Raw genomic sequence first — 16279 nt, 5'->3', positions numbered from 1 at the left:
TAAACCGAGCTAATATGAAAGTCATAGAGCATGCCGTTCAACAGATTGATTGCTCCATTAAAAGATGACAGCCCACATAGGCTAATATAATGGAAAACTTATGATCAGTCTTACCGTGCATTTCTTGCAGTTTCTGATTTTATTTTTAGTGTTGCAGTTTTTCATCTTGTTACATGTTTCATAGTTTATTTGCATTGTTTGAGTAAATTACAGTATATTTACCATCACACATAGACACCCATTAGAAAATAAAAGCCTGTACGTGTGTGTGTGTGTGTGTGTTTGAAAAATACCAAGAAAAACAGGCATCTGTGGAGCTTTTGCTAGTAGCAGAGCGTGAGATTTTGATGTAGGATAGTCTTACTCCTAGGGGGAAATTCTCTCCCTCCCCTCATAATCTGAGTCACATATTCTCTTTAGTAAAACTTCCCTCTGGTAAACTTACGCCTCTTTCCACAGTAGTTTAATTAGCTGTAGCTAATGTAAGAATATACTGTGACACATTACTCCCCTGGTATATATATATTTTTTTAATGTACCCCTGTTCTCCCCACGCCATCATAAGAGTGTTCCACAAGCGACTCAGGTTTCTGACAACTAAAAAAAAATGTCTCTGCTGAGCCTGATCCTTTCGGTTCAGTTATGGGCCAGCAGGGATTCCCTTGACTTTCCACGTTTTTATACATCCAAACCCCATCCAGCAAGAGACCTGAGCTTACATTTTTTGTGTGACACTGTGCAGCACTCCCTCAAGGCATCTTCTTCCTGGTATTTTTTTTTTTTTATTGACGGGACAAAAGTCTCTCCCTTGTTGAACATTTATTGTGAAACCAGTCTGCCCCCTGGGAGCTTTGTCAGTTGTAGAACATTGCATGAGCCATTAGAGTACTTACTGTAAACTGCAGTCCTTCTTTTAAATACATTTGTCTTAGTTGAAATAGTGATGGACACACAACAGTCCAGTTTGTCTTGGCTGGGAAGGTGTACAGTAGTTTTGATGATATGATGAGCCATAAGAAAATCTGTGCAGAATGGTTAAATCTGTTCCACTTCTGAAACACCTGGTCTAGTCTTTCAGGTTTTCCATTGAATGTGCCAAACAAAAATGATTTTGTTTGAAAAGGTCTTCCTTGTGACCACTGTAGGGTATGTCCATAGTGGCCATAAGTACATATCTAGGTAAATTTATTTATTATTTGGATTAATTATCTGCCTTTTTGAATAGGAAAATTCACTAAAGGAAAGTAGCGTAGCAGCATATAATCAGGGATTATCAGTTTGATATATTTATTTATTTATTTATTTAAAATTTTTATATACCGGCATTCATGTTGCAAACACATCATGCCGGTTTACATATAACAGGGGTGTACAGTGAACAATTCAATAACCTATTTGTGTAGAAGGAAGCAGTTACAAATAACAAGGTAATAGAACTGGGAGGAGAGAAGAAAAGGGAGAGAATAACATTAGGTATAGGTATTTACATTAGTAAATACCTATACCTAATGCAATAGAATAAGATATACAACAATATGACTAAACTTTAAATCAATATTAATGCCCATTTCAGATAAATACTACTAACATAGTAAACCTAACTTGAAATAAATACATAAATATCTCAAACCAAATACTATGTTGTAGCAACAGATGCAGGAAATAACTAAGTTTTCCCCATACCTGGACCTTATGCCATTATAATAGCACATAATGTTAAGTAGTCTAACCATTATATCTGTTAAGTCTTAAATTGTCTGTAATCCCCTTTGAGACCATATCTGACAGAAAGCAGAATAACAGAATGTTTTTAAATAAATAAAGAAAAATAGTGCATTGGAAAATTATTTCCTTTTTTAGTTCAAAGCATGTTTTCTAAGATGGAGCGTTTGACATTAAAGGCCCTGGTGGACCAGCCAAGGCTTTTGCTTGCTTTTTGAAACCAAAATAGTTGTTTATTTGGCTGAGCTCTTCTGAGAGAGAAGTCCTTAAGGCATGTACTGCTTCTGAGAAGGATAGACTTTGAGTGTCTGTTTAGCTATTAATCTGGGTGATATCTGGTGGCACCAAATTTTCTCATCTCTCTGAGCTAGTAGAGTTTTGAACTCTGAGCATGTGCGGGAATTCCCATGTGTCTCCTCAGTCATTTTTTGTCCGCGCATGGCACGGATGCATTCTCACGCCTATCTTTTTTTCTATAGAAATCCTAAAAACTCATTCATTTGACTTTTTTTTTTTTACACTTCAGTTGCACATCTCTAAAGACCCATCCAAGGCATCCAGACAGTCTACCCCATCAAAGCCATCGATGCAACAACCTCAAACTTTAGCAAGCTACTTTGTGAGCACAGCTCTATATAGCCCACCCTAGATGGTCAAGAAAGGGGTCAGGTTGCCCCTGCCACCACCAGTAACCAGGACACTTACCCCATCTAGACTAGTGGTAGAGGGGCTTATCCTGGAGACTGCAGACCCAGTGACCTCTATATTACCATTTATGTCTAACAGGCTACCTGTCCATGCAGGAGCCTATGCTGTTATCAGAAAAGGATTTCTGCCACCTACGCCAGGCCAAAGGATACATCAGTTGCTCAACCAATTTGCAGACTTAGTGTGTTTACTTCTCTGGCCAAGTAGAGGGAAGAAACTTTCCAGCCTCTCCTCTTCACTTTTGCTGTGGCAATACCACAGACTGGAATCCTGATATCACCTATAGGGGTGAACTCATCAGAACCCTTGCTCAGGGGTGGTTCTTCATCTTTTGCAGCAGATTTGAGCAGGTTGAAGATATTGGACTAGACTGTTCCTCTTCCGAGTGAACTGGAAACCCTTCCTGGTTCGCCCTCTTCATCATTGGCGTCCTGGCTATAAGTGATCTTTGTGCTCGGATGAAGACTCTACTGGCATACCCTCCAATCACTGACAAAGAGAATTCTGGCAACAGAAACCTACAAAACAGGCCCATCCCAAACCAGGGCCTAGTTTTTGTTTCAGATTCTCTCAGTAGGGGGAAGAATCCATTTCAAGGAGGAGTGGTGTCAGATCACCAAGGACACCTGGGTCCTTCAAATTGTGCAGTGTGTTACTGGTTACATTTCTCCTGGGCTCCATCCCTCCACAATGTTCTGTGCCCCATCTGGATTCATCTCATTTACTGCTGCTTCAACTGGAAGTGCAATTGCTTCTCCAACAATGTGATTGAACCTGTTCCACCGTTCAGCATGGTCTGGGGTTCTGTTCCTGATACTTTTAACACAAGAAAACAGGTGGGCTGCTGTTCATTCTCAACTTAAGATGCCTGAACAAACATAAACTCCAAGAGAAATTAAAAAATTAGCTCCCTCAGTAAACTTCTACTTTATATGGATGTTTGCTTTGGATCTCAAGGATTGTATACGTTCACATACCCATCCACCCTTTACACTGGCACTATCTATACTTTCAGGTGGATTCTTCCCACTGTCAATACAAAGTATTCCTGTTTTGACCTTTCTTCAGCTCCAAGGGTCTTTTTGAAATGCCTTGTGGCAGTGGCAACTCATCTCAGTCACCAGGAAATACCAGTCTTCCTGTACCTGGACGACTGGCTCATCACAAAAAATTCAAGGGACAAAGTGTTTGTCCTCTGAGCTAAGCCATAGCTCTGCTTCAATAAGAAATTACCATACTGGGTCAGACCAAGAGTCCATCAAGCCCAGCATCCTGTTTCCAACAGTGGCCAAACCAGGCTACAAGAACCTGGCAAGTACCCAAACACTAAGAAGATCCCAAGCTACTGATGCCAGTAATAGCAGAGGCTTAGGTGTTCAAGAAGTTAAGCATGGAGCCCACTCAGAGCCTCAAATACTTACAGTACCTGAATGTAATCTGCTTTGAAGTGCTGAAAAAAAGTGTGAAAAGTGGAATATAAAAATCTAAATAAAATTAATCAGGGCTTCCATAAACTCAATACAGAAAAGAGAAGTCCTGCATCCCAAATGAGCGAACATGATGTCTCTCATCTGCAACCTGCTCTCTTTGCTAGTCTGAAAGGCGATGTCTAGTGGTTCTTGGTCATTTTGGTAGTGGCCATTCATGTAGTTCTGCTGACCCATCTTTGCATCTGCTACCTCCAATGGGATTAACCTTCTCAGCTGCTGTTGTCTCAGTGCAGTGGTGGTTTACACCCATGAGTTCTCAAGGAAGGAGCCCCTATTCGATTACTCACCTGTGAGGTAGTTCTAGTTACAGATACCTTCACTAGTGGATGGGGAGCACATACCAGAAACCTTCAAACACAAGACCTCTGGACTTTTCAAGAGAGCCATTATGAAATCAATCTTCTAGAGCTGAGTGTAATCAGATATATTCTATCAAACTTTACACATCTTTTTCAGGGGAAGAGCATCCGGATTCAAACCAGCAACCAGGCCACAAAGTTTTAAGTCAACAAGCAGGGAGGAACGGGATCATGACCTCCTCCGTCAAGAGACGCTAAAATTTTGCATTGGATGGAGACAAATTGAGCTACTCTTCAGGCCACTTATCTGCTGAGCACCTCCAGCACATTGGTGGATCGACTCAGCAGAGTGTTTCAACCAAATAATTATCTCTACAATAGACAGGGGCTGACAAACTTGCCACTGACTGTTTGCATTACAGTCAATTTTGCTCAGTTCTACCAAGTGATCACAGGTCGGCTCAAGATGCTATCCTCCTCAACTAGGGGCAAAGCTTCATCTACACTTTTCCACCATTACTTCTTATTGCCAGAAAAATTCTCCAGGACTGTGACTGTCTAATCCTCATAGCCCTGGTGTGAGTCAGGCAGATATGGTATTCATATCTCATACAACTTTCCAGAAGTCCTCCCATACATCTGGAAATAGACCCTGTGTTGATACAAGAAGATGGGACATTGTGCATTCCAAGTTTTCAGGCCTCAACCTCACAGCTTGGATGTTGAATGCTCAGTAATTGAGGATCTTCACTTGCCTATAGAAATTGTGGACCTACTTTCCACTAGAAGGAATTATGTCTTAAAATGGCACAAGTACTTCAAATAGTGTCAAAAAACACTTTGGACCCATTTTTCTATGAGCATCTGCTTCCACATTTCTGACTCAAGCCATGCTGCTTCTTCAGTATAGTGCAACTCAACGCTATAGAGGCTTACCATACTCAAGTGGGCAGTAAACCAATCTCTACACATCCATTCATATCTCTCTCCATGAAAAACCTATGGCATATCAACCCCCCGGTACAAAAATCACCTGTTCTGTGGGACCAGAATGTAGTCCTTTCAAAATTAATGAACCCTCTTTTTGAAGGAGTCAGCTTCTCTGAAATACTTGACATGGAAAGTGGTGTTCCTCATTGCAGTGACATCAGCTAGAAGTAGGTGAACTCCAAGCTCTAATCCATTATCCATGCTGTTCTTCCACAACAGGGTGGATCTCTTTACTTACCCACAATTTCTTCCAAAAGTTGCTGGGCTTTTCATATCAATCAATCCATTGTATTTCCAACCTTCTTTCCTAAGCCCTCCATGCATGAGGGTGATAAAAACCTGCATACTCAGGACTGCAAAAGGACCTTAGCGCATTACAAGAAATGAACGCAGCTACATTGGAAAACCTCCTAACCTTTCATCTCTTATGATCCCAACCAATTAGGTGTAGCAGTTGCCAAGCATACCTTGTCTAACTGGCTGACTGAGTGCATTAATCATTGCTATACCTTAGCAGGACTGCAGATCACAAACTCTGTGAAGGCTTCAAGCGAGCGCTATAGAAGCATATTCAAGAAGTATCTAATGACGATATCTGCAAAGTTGCAACTTGGTCTTCCATTCATACCTTTACGTCACACTACTGTTTTGTTAACATCTCAAAGACTGACAGTAAATTTGGCCAAGCAGTTTTGCAGTCTGGTGTCTCAGTGTCCACCAGACTGCTTACTAAGTAATCACTCCGCTGCAACCCTCAGCTTGAGATTTCCCACATGTAATGGCTAATTTAGCTTGCTTATCAATGGAAAAGCAAGTTTGCTTAGCATAAGTATTTGGTGGACCCATTCAGTAATTTAACTACATAGTTACCATGGCATTGATCACTGTGATTAGATTTGTGTTCTCAATGAGAGGGTGCAGTCTTCATAAGTTACATAGTTTGAAGAGACAAGTCGTTGCTGTCACCTAGATTATATGGGAGCATGCTTAGTTCTGAGTCTAGCAGGACTCCAAGGTTTTTTACCTGTGTTTTTAGAGGGAACTCTGAGCATCCGAATGGCATTTTAAGGTCAGGAACTTATCTGTGCAGGTTGTATCCATAGAATCTCTGTTTTGTTTGGATTTAGATGGAGTTTGTTTTTAGTTCATTCTTGAATGGCTATGAGACAGATACTTAGCTTTATTTTTATTATTATTTTTTTTATCACTGCTGATGGATTGAAGTCCATTGGTAGTATGAACTGGTCATTATTCACATAGATATATGCTTTCACATCAAAGATTTGGATCAACTGTGTGTTGGTGCTCTTAGGCATACGTTAAAAAGAAATGGTAATAATATAGAGCCCTGGAGGACCCCCACATTTCAAAGTTCAGAGCACTGATAAGGTATCAGCAAAATGTTCAAACAGTTGCCTGTCAAAGGAGTTGAACCAGGTTGGAACCCGGTCATTAATTCCGGCTTCAACTAGTAGTGATAGCATGATAACTGGGATGGTACTGGCATGATTTCACTTCTATCTTTCTCAATGAACACAAGTGAGAATAGGGAATACGTACTTTGTGGTCTCAGATCAAAATGGGTGTTCCTCAAGGTTCAGCCCTATCATCTATGCTTTTCAATATCTATATGTCCCCTTTATGTTAAATCCTTGCTGGCCTTTATGATGAATATTAATTGTATATGTTCAATCGTCCTGGTCAACCACAGTCGAAGCCATAAATAATCTGTCTACCCACAATCAGAAAATGGCTTTTCTTTAACAAATTAGCTTTCAACCTCACAAAGGCACAATTTGTGTTAATACAGAGACCACACTCCAAAACTGAACATACTTCAATTTTATATATTTATTTATTTTTGCAGATTTATAGTCTGCAATTCGCAGAACATCAATGTGGATTACAACTAAAGTACAGAATAAAACATACAATACAATAAAATACACAAAACACTCAAAATATAACAAATATTAATTAAAAACTCAGAGAAAAAAATGTTTTCAATGCCTTTTAAAATCTCATATAATCAGTAATAACATGAAGCTCATTTGGAATAGTATTCCACAATTCAGGACTCAAGACAGAAGAGACTTTAGAGTGAGTGCCGATTAATCTAACAGATATGAGATGCAACTATTAATAAATGCTGAGAAACTGAAAGCAGTGGGTGAGCAGGTACATAAGGGATTATATGATTCTTTAAACAAAAGGAATCAGCATATAGAGATTTTATGTTCCAAAGACAGTATCTTAAACTTCACCTTCTGCTTTATTGGAAACCAGTGCAATTTTATTAAATAAGGAGGAATACTATCGTATTTTAAAACAAGAAATAATCTGACCACAGCATTCTGAGTAAGCTGTAAGATGCATAAGGAATTTAGGTAATCCTCCATATAGTGAGTTATAATAATCCAGTTGGGACACAAACGATGGCTTGATGGCTTGAACGACTAATCTAAATTCAAGAAAAGAAAAATATTGCTTCAAGGTATGCAATAATCACAGTTTAAAAAATGTGACCGGAAACACCTTCTTCACCTGTGCCATTAAAGTTAACTTTGAATCCAACTGCACCCCTAAATTCCTAGCCTCTGCACATAATTGTAACATCATTTTCTAGAGAGGATAACCTTAAATCAAGAAGCATAGGATAAGACCCCAATCATAAATTTTGGTTTTTGCAACATTCAAGATCAAATTATTATCCTTGAACCAACGACCTACATGTTCATACAATCTTTAAAATTAACCTCTGGAAATTTCCCTTGAACAGGCCCTTTTCAACATTTTTCTGAGCAACATTGTAAAAGGATTATTGGGAAAGGTTTGTCTTTTGCTGATGATGCCAAAATCTGCAACAGAGTAGACTGCCAAGAGAGTGTGGAAAACATGAGAAGGGATCTAGTGAAGCTTGAGAAATGGTCTAGGGTCTGGCAGCTAAGATCTAATGCTAAAAAAAAAAAAAATGCAGAGTTATGCATTTGGATCACAAAATTCCAAGGGAGGAATATAGTATGGGGTGAAATTCTACTAAGCATAAAAGATGTGGGGATCTGTGGATGATCGTATCTGTTGATCTTAAGATGGCAAAACAGATGGGTAAGGTGATGGCAAAAGCCAGAATGATGCTTGGCTACATAGAGAGAGGAATAGTCAGAAGAAAAAATGCACCTCTATAAGTCCTTGATGAGAATACTGTATACAGTATTTAGAATACTGTATACAGTTCTGGAGACATGTTCAAAAGGCTGTAAACCAGTTGGAGTCAGTCCAGAGAGTGGCTACTAAAAAGATCATTGTTCTTCATTCTAAAGAATATGGGTACAGACTTAAAGATCTAAATGTGTATACCCTAGAGGAAAGGCGATAGGGAAGACATGATAGAGACATGTAAATACTTCCAAGGTTTCTATGCAGAGGAGGCAGGTCTCTTTTTATAGAAAGGAGGCTCTAGAATGAGGGGGTGGGGGATCATAGGATGAGGGTGACTAGGAGAAACTTTAGGAAATATTTCTTTACAGAGAGGATAGTGGTTGCATGGAACAACTTCCCCTTAAAGGTGGTGGAGCCAAGAACAGTTTCTGAATTCAAGAAAACATGAGATAAATGCAGAGGGTCTCTGATGGAGTGGTAGACATCAGAAAACTGAGTAGTTGGTGTGGATGGACAGACTGGATAGGCCGTAATGGTTGTTTTTTGCTGTCATGTTTCTAAGGGTCAGGAGCGCAGGTTGTTGGGAGGAAAGAGGTCAGAGTTATTTTGAGACCCTGTTTATTGATTGGCGGTAAATGTCCCCCAAATCTGTACTATATTTGGAGTAGTTAAGCTTATCTATGTCTCTGTATGGGGCATGTCCTGATAGTGTTGATGAAAGCCCTTGATTTTGTCCTTGAAGAATAAGGCACAGTCGTTTGATGTTGGTTTTGATTGAGAGATATGATTCTGTTGAGGTGGAAGTTGTAGCAGGTCATTTACTGTTTCAGTTTTTTGTTGGGTTTGAAGCTTATTAGCATTGTGAGACTATTCTTTGTTTGACCTTTGTTAAGGCCTTATGGGAGATTGTCATATATAGTTTACATTGAGTTTTTGCTGCCTCATGGAGTGTTTTGTACCATTTTCTCTCTAATATATCCCCCTGTTGTTTTTAGAGCTTGAAGTTCTTCAGAGTTCCAGAGTGAGCATTTGTGAGTAGGGCAAACCATTTTTTTTTTTTGAGGGGCAGTTTTATCCAGGGCTTTTCCTAGGTTTTCATTCCATGGTTTTATGTGATCTGTTACTGATGTAAATTGGTCATCCATTGGAGGGTAATCCAGTGCATTTAACAGGTTTTCAGAAGTCAGGTATTTATTTTGAACTGCTTTCAGCGATCTCATCTTGTCTACCTGTTTAAAGTCACTGCATAATGAGAAATTAATTAGTGTTTGGTTGATCCTTTAGAATGATGTTATGATAATGCTGTCCTTGCAATGTTCTGGATTTTTCGCCCTCGTGAGGAAAATCAGGTCATTATTTGTCCCCTCACAAATGTAGGAGTTTTATCAGCCTAAGTAAGACCTAACAACATTATGATGAGGAAATCAGTCATCTGAGATGTTGGATTTTGTGTATGTAGATTAAAGTCTCTCATAGTCACTAGGCTGGGGAATCTTAGCATAATATCTGTGATTTGTTCTAATAGCTCTGGACAGAATGATGTGGTATTTTGAGAGGCCCATAGGTCAACAGAAGTCTTACTGCAGTTTCACCTCCTAACTTGGCTAAAAAGCATTCTTTTTCCAGTAAATGAGGGAGAGGAATTTTTCATAGCTTTATTTTGTGTCTGAATAGGATTGTTACTTCCTATCGACTACTTCTGTTCTGAGTTGATATAGGAGGGAGAAACCTTTTGGCATAAATTTTGTTCAAAAAGATTCCGCCTACTTCATCTAGCCATGTCCCCATTATACCTAAGATGTCTTTATTTCACTTACGTTGTCATGGATCATCAGAAATTTCTTGTTGACAAATCTGATGTTTACTAAGCTCATGTGTCTATATGACAAGTATGAGAGGTTTCTTTATGGCAGTTTGATGAAAGCTATGATAATGTTGATGTTCCTTCTTATTCTTGGATGGATATTGTTCCCTTATCCTCAAATAACTGGGATCCAGGAGGTTGATTGGCTGTGTATGCAAAATCACTTTTTGAGTTGGTGTAGGGTGTTGCAATAAGCCTCAATGGTTGGTTGAGGATGAAATCAGAAATATTTGGATGGTATTTATAATACGTCCTAAATGGTTTCTCTGGTGCGAGAATTGCACAGATTAGAACACTTAAATGGTTTTTCTGAGGACAAGAAATGGAAACATGGTCTGAGCATTTAGAAAGGTTCTATGAGGGTGAGATGAGAGTAGTACAGTCAGTACACTTAAATATACTTTTTTACATGAGGCATGTTCAGTAGCCCTTCTTTTCATGTTTTATTGTATTTTGGGGGGAGGGGCAGAGCAGAAATTCAATCTACATCCTAGACGAGAAGGCTAGGATGAATTGATCCTTAAATTAATAATTTCATTACAGTAGTTTTATGCATGAGAAGGGAGGGGTTTGGAAAAGGACACACAATGTTCATTAGACTTCTTAAATTCCTTGGTATTACAAGTCTTCAAATATGTCATTTCCCTGAGAAATTCAATGTATCTTTTTCCTGAATTATTTAGAAAATTGCTAGTATTGGAATACTAATATAGACATAGAAGATGATGAAGATAAGGACTTTAAGGCCCATCTAATCTGCCAGTTTAATTCCTTAACTAAGGAAATCTGATCACCTGCTATTAGAGGTTGTCTGATATTCAGAAGAAATACGCATAAATGTTGAGAAATGCTAATCTAATACAATGTTGACCTTGTCCAGAGATTTTGTGTTACATGCATTTATTTTTTCATCAAATTAGGTTGCTACATCTACCTTTGTCACTGACTGCATTAAAACTGAAGGCCTTATGGTTATCAGACAACCAGTCCCAGCCTTTGCTTACCTTCCAGACAGACAAAGACCCTGAAACGGGGGAAAAAATTTTAACATGTGTGTTACTTCCGCAAATACCTTCTGAGCCAGCAGTCCAAGGTAATGTGCTTTTAAGTAATTAATACACTGGGTTTGTTTGCTTCAACTGTAGAAGACTCACTACATGATTGTTGGGGCCTGCAGCTTATTGTAGAACATAAAGATGTAGATTTCATAGCTTAGCAGTCAATATATGTGCGCCTGCTTTCCTTATGCGCCCCCAGGCGTCCCATCTGGGGGCGCCATGCCATATTAAAATTAGGGTCGTGTTATCAAGGAGGCGGAAGGGTCGCTTGCACGCCCCAAGCACTTCCTTGAGAATGGGAGCCCGCAAGTTGTCGGCCGTCTGCCGGTTAGGAAAACAGACTCCGAATTTATCAGCATCTGTTTCCTAATCTGTGCACGGCCAGGGGTTCAGGAAACGGATGCTTGTTAACTGAGCGTCCATTTCCTGAACCCGGCTGATGCTGTGTTTTTTTTTTTTTACTTTTTTAGTTTTTTTGTTTTAGTTTTTTAAAGATTTGTTCTTCCTACTTAATATCACAACGATGTCGCCTATACAACCTGCATCCAACTGCCAGTTAAACAGTGCGCTCAGCTGAGTGCACTGTATTGCATCGGCCCCTCAGTCAGTAACACGATTGAGTGAAGTTTCTTCAAAGGATCTTGGCATAATGGGAAAATTAGAATATCCCTATAGATAGGTTGTTATAAAGGCAGAAGTAGCACAGGTGCATTTAAATAAATAGCAGACAGATATAAATGATTCTAAACTACCTATTTCAACTGCTAGGCAAGCTATGAATACAATTAAAAATGCCGGAAGTCTAAAAAATAATTTTGGAGAGTTAGAATATATGGCACTAAACTAATATGTAGACATAGTAGGAATCTCAGAGATCGGGTGGCAGAAGAATAACCAATGGGACACTGTGATACCAGACTACAAATGATATCGAAATAGGCCAGGTCAAATTGATGGAGGGGCTGGCGCTATGTTTTAAGAACGTCATAGTGTCAAACAGGATACAAATCTTGCAAGAAACAAAATGCACTGAGAATTTGTATGGACAAAAATTCCCTGTGTAGTGGGGAAGAGTATATAGCTGTGAGATATAATATTAGCCGGGCCAGGATGTAGAGACAGCCAGTGAAATGCTAAAAACAACCAAATTAGGAAACACAGTAATAATGGGAGATTTCAGTTACCCTAATATTGATTGACTTTCATGATACACCTGGTCCTGCAACAGACAAGAAAGAGGTGCGCTCTATATCTAATACTTACTGCCATGCAAGATCTGATGCTGAGATATAATGATGATGGGGTCGCTTGGCAATAGTGATCATAATATAATTAAATTTAGCATAATCACTGGAAAGAGGCCATTAAGTAAAATTGCTATGGTAGCATTTAACATTTAAACAAGGAGACTATGATAAAATGAGGAAATTAGAGGAAAAACTAAAAGGAATGGTTGCAAAGGTTAAAAGTTTGAATGAGACATGGATATTGTTTAAAACACCATCTTGGAAACCCAAACTAGATGTATTGCTTGCATTAGAAAAGGAAAAAGAAGATCAAACGACTGCCAGTATGGTTTTACCAGAGGTGAATCTTGTCAGACCAATCTGATCAATTTCTTTGATTGGGTGACCAGAGAGTTGGATCAAGGGAGAGCACTAGATATAGTGTACTTGGATTTCAGCAAGGCCTTTGACATAGTTCCACACAGGTGACTTATAAATAAATTGAGCACCCTTGGTATGGAACCTAGGGTAACCAACTGGGTTAGAAACTGGCTGAGTGGGAGGCGACAAAGGGTATAGGTAAATGGCGTTTTCTCTGAGGCAGGGGATTGTTACTAGTGGTGTGCCTCAGGGATTGGTCCTTGGACCAATTCTTTTCAATATTTTTGTCTGCGACATACCAGAAGGTTTGTCAGGAAAGATTTTGTCGATTATATCAAAATCTGTAACAGGGTAGATAGCCAGGAAGGAGTGTAAAACATGAGCAGGGATGTAGCAAAGCTTGAGGAATTGTCTGAGGTTTGGCAGCTAAGATTTAATGCTAAAAAATGCAGAGTAAGGCATTTAGGATGCAAAAACCCAAGGGAAAGGTACAGTATTGGAGGTGAATTTCTTCTAAGCACAAAGGAAAAGCGGGATCTATGGGTAATTGAATCTGATGATCTTAAGGTGGATAAATTAGTGGTAAAAGCCAGAAAGATGTTTAGCTGCATAGGGAAAGGAATGGTCAACAGAAAAAGAGAGGTGATATTGTCCCTATATAAGTATTAAGGCAGGCCAAAAGAGGATTTGAAAAGAAGCTTGCCAGAGAGATTAAAAACCCAAAATGAAAACTTTGTCAAATATAGATGAAGTAAAAAAACTTGCGAGGGAGGGAGTTGGACTGCTAAATGACTGAGGGGTAAGAAAGATGCTCAGTGAAGACAAGGCCATAGCAGAAAAATTAAATGAATTCTTTGCTTCGGTTTCTACTGAGAAGGATATTGGGGAGACACCTACGCCAGAAACATTCTTTGAAAGTGATGATGCAGAGGATCTGAAGCAAATCACGGTGGACCTGGAAGATATAATAGAATAAATTGACAAACTAAAGAGTAGCAAATCACTGGGACCAATGGTATACACATGAGAGGTCTGAAAGAACTCAGACTGAAATTGCATACTTATTATAATCTCTGAGTTTTCCCCAGGGGCACAAATTTGCTCCTCTTAATCCCTCTCTTCACATTATCACTGGTGAGAATTTGGATCCTTTATACTTAAAATAAATTATAGGATTATATTAAGAAGGTAGCCAGATGCCAAGTACCCCGATTCGGAAATGAAATACTTATATTTAGGCAAGTATGTGACAATCTACTTGTCTGCCCAGACAAGATGTAATCATCTAATTTTAATTTATAATATTCCTTTACATCTACTTCCCCTTAGTCTAATCAGTCAGGTACCCCTGGCTGGTATGAGGCTATAATTGTAGCCATCCTTGAGGCTCAGGTCTCACTGCATCTGGTGTATCAGTAAGGATTACCCATGCTGTATGCTTTTGAAAACCCTCTCCTGTGATTCAGTCACATCACCACCGAAAAGAGTTCAAACCCTATCAACTAGAGAATCCAAGCTCTGGTTTTCCACCCTAGGGTATTCAATGCTTCCACCAAACTGGTACTTCTCAGTTGATCTGAGGGAAGGTAACTATTGTGTTCACGCAACGAGGGAGACCAAAAATGCAAAGCAAGAGAACTAAACTGTGTCCAAATATTTCGTTTTAAATAGCTTTTAATGGTTACCAGTAGGATCCTGACTGGCTTGCTGACAGCAACAACACCAAAAAGAATCTTTTGTGATCATCTAGGACATTTCTGATCCAACTGATGGGAAGATCAGTGCTAGAGAACCAGACATTGTGGTAAAGGAGAAAATATAAGTAACTATTCTGTGGATCATATGGAGAAAGTGTAGGTCCTTAAGTACCAAGAGATGCAATTAGAAACCAGAAAAATACCTTAGGAACTTCAGAAAGAGGTTCTCTTTGGCAGAATTCAAATATTAAGAAGGGCACAAGTAGTACATTTGAAAGATTGAGATCACTTGCAATGAAGACTTATTCCTGTCAAGGAATGTGCAGAACAAACCTATTTGGAGATGCTGCCCTGTTGAGAAACCTTTTCTGAAAGCACCAAGTTGTCCTCTATTTTCAAAGAGAGGTTTCATTTTGACTTCAGCCATCAGGAACCTATTTATTTATTTCATAGATTTCTATTTAGCTTTTTATTATAAGACTGTGCAAGGTGGATTACAATGAATCATAAAACATTGAGATAAAAATGGACATCATACAGCAAACATAACGTAAACAATCTACAGTTAATTATAAAACTTTCAGCTACAAATTAGAAAAGAATTGCCTTGGCTTAAAATTCACCTTTAGGAAATTGAAGATACTTGAAACTGCTGGATTTATTTGGCAAAGTATTAATAGCCTTCAATTGTTAAAATATTGGTTTTCTTATGTTGTGTTTATACTAGACAATTTGCCACGATGCGGAGCATTTGAGAGTTTGGTCAGCGACATGTCAGATGATACATGGAATGAACAGGCAATGAATAGGATTAGTGCAATTCGCTTTTTAGAAGATGAAAAAGATGAAGAGGATGATGAAAAGGTATATTTGGACCAATGTGATGTTTCTGAATTTTAATCTTCACATTTTTTTAATGTCAAAAGCTCACGCTCACTCCCTTTCTTTCTTTCTTTGTGTCTATACATGCTGCTATTTGCATACATTTTTGCTCCTGGGCTTCCCTTCCTTCCATTGATCCTGATTCACACTAATAAGTAATTCTTGTCTCTGAATGATTTTGTAAAATAGTACTGTGGCATCTCAGGAGGTACAGGTGAATTGGCTATATGTAACTTCACTTCTGAACATAATTGTATTGTGCTGTATTTTTTATAGCAAGGATTTGTAAATAGCTGTTCTTAGTCATGTTATCCTGATTATTTTTTTTAACCGTATCAGCTATAATGTATTAAGTGTAGAGCTGTGTTCCTTGGCATCAGATACTCAATCTAGCCATACATTATGGTAAAGAATGAATGACCTTTCTTCTGCATGTTCTTTTTCACCATAGAGTTTGTCAGGCATATAGAGGAATTCCATTGCTTTACATGGCAACTTATCTGCATGTTTTCACATCACTCTGTGCCGTGATAATGATCGAAGTTGTAAATCTCTTTACCTCCATCTTCCTACCTGCTGTCTGCTTCTGCCTTCATGCCACGTACTCCTCACCCCAGTGGCTCTACCTCTTAAATGCTCTACCCCAGCTCTGCTTAGCATGAATCATCCCAAAGAATCCGTCTTTAAATGATGCCTCTCTGCCTCCTTCCATAAACTTGTTTATGAATGATGCGTGTCCATTTTCAAACCTATGCAGAACAGGTTGTTTTTTGTTTGTTTTACCATGAGCTTTATCCTAGGTC

The 16279-nt window shown here is 38.9% G+C and overlaps 1 protein-coding gene across 1 annotated transcript in view; it reads left to right on the top strand.

The window, feature by feature from the left end:
* Positions 1–16279, top strand: part of LRRC1 (leucine rich repeat containing 1) — a 248198-nt gene that overhangs the window by 229597 nt on the left and 2322 nt on the right. Inside the window, exons 12-13 of the mRNA XM_029595706.1 lie at positions 11153–11325; positions 15322–15458. Of these exons, the coding sequence (XP_029451566.1) occupies positions 11153–11325; positions 15322–15458 (310 nt within the window). The remainder of the gene's footprint in view (positions 1–11152; positions 11326–15321; positions 15459–16279) is intronic.

Source organism: Rhinatrema bivittatum, chromosome 3 (assembly GCF_901001135.1).
Source record: "Rhinatrema bivittatum chromosome 3, aRhiBiv1.1, whole genome shotgun sequence".
Classification (NCBI taxonomy): domain Eukaryota; kingdom Metazoa; phylum Chordata; class Amphibia; order Gymnophiona; family Rhinatrematidae; genus Rhinatrema; species Rhinatrema bivittatum.
This window is presented reverse-complemented; position numbering and strand designations above follow the sequence as displayed.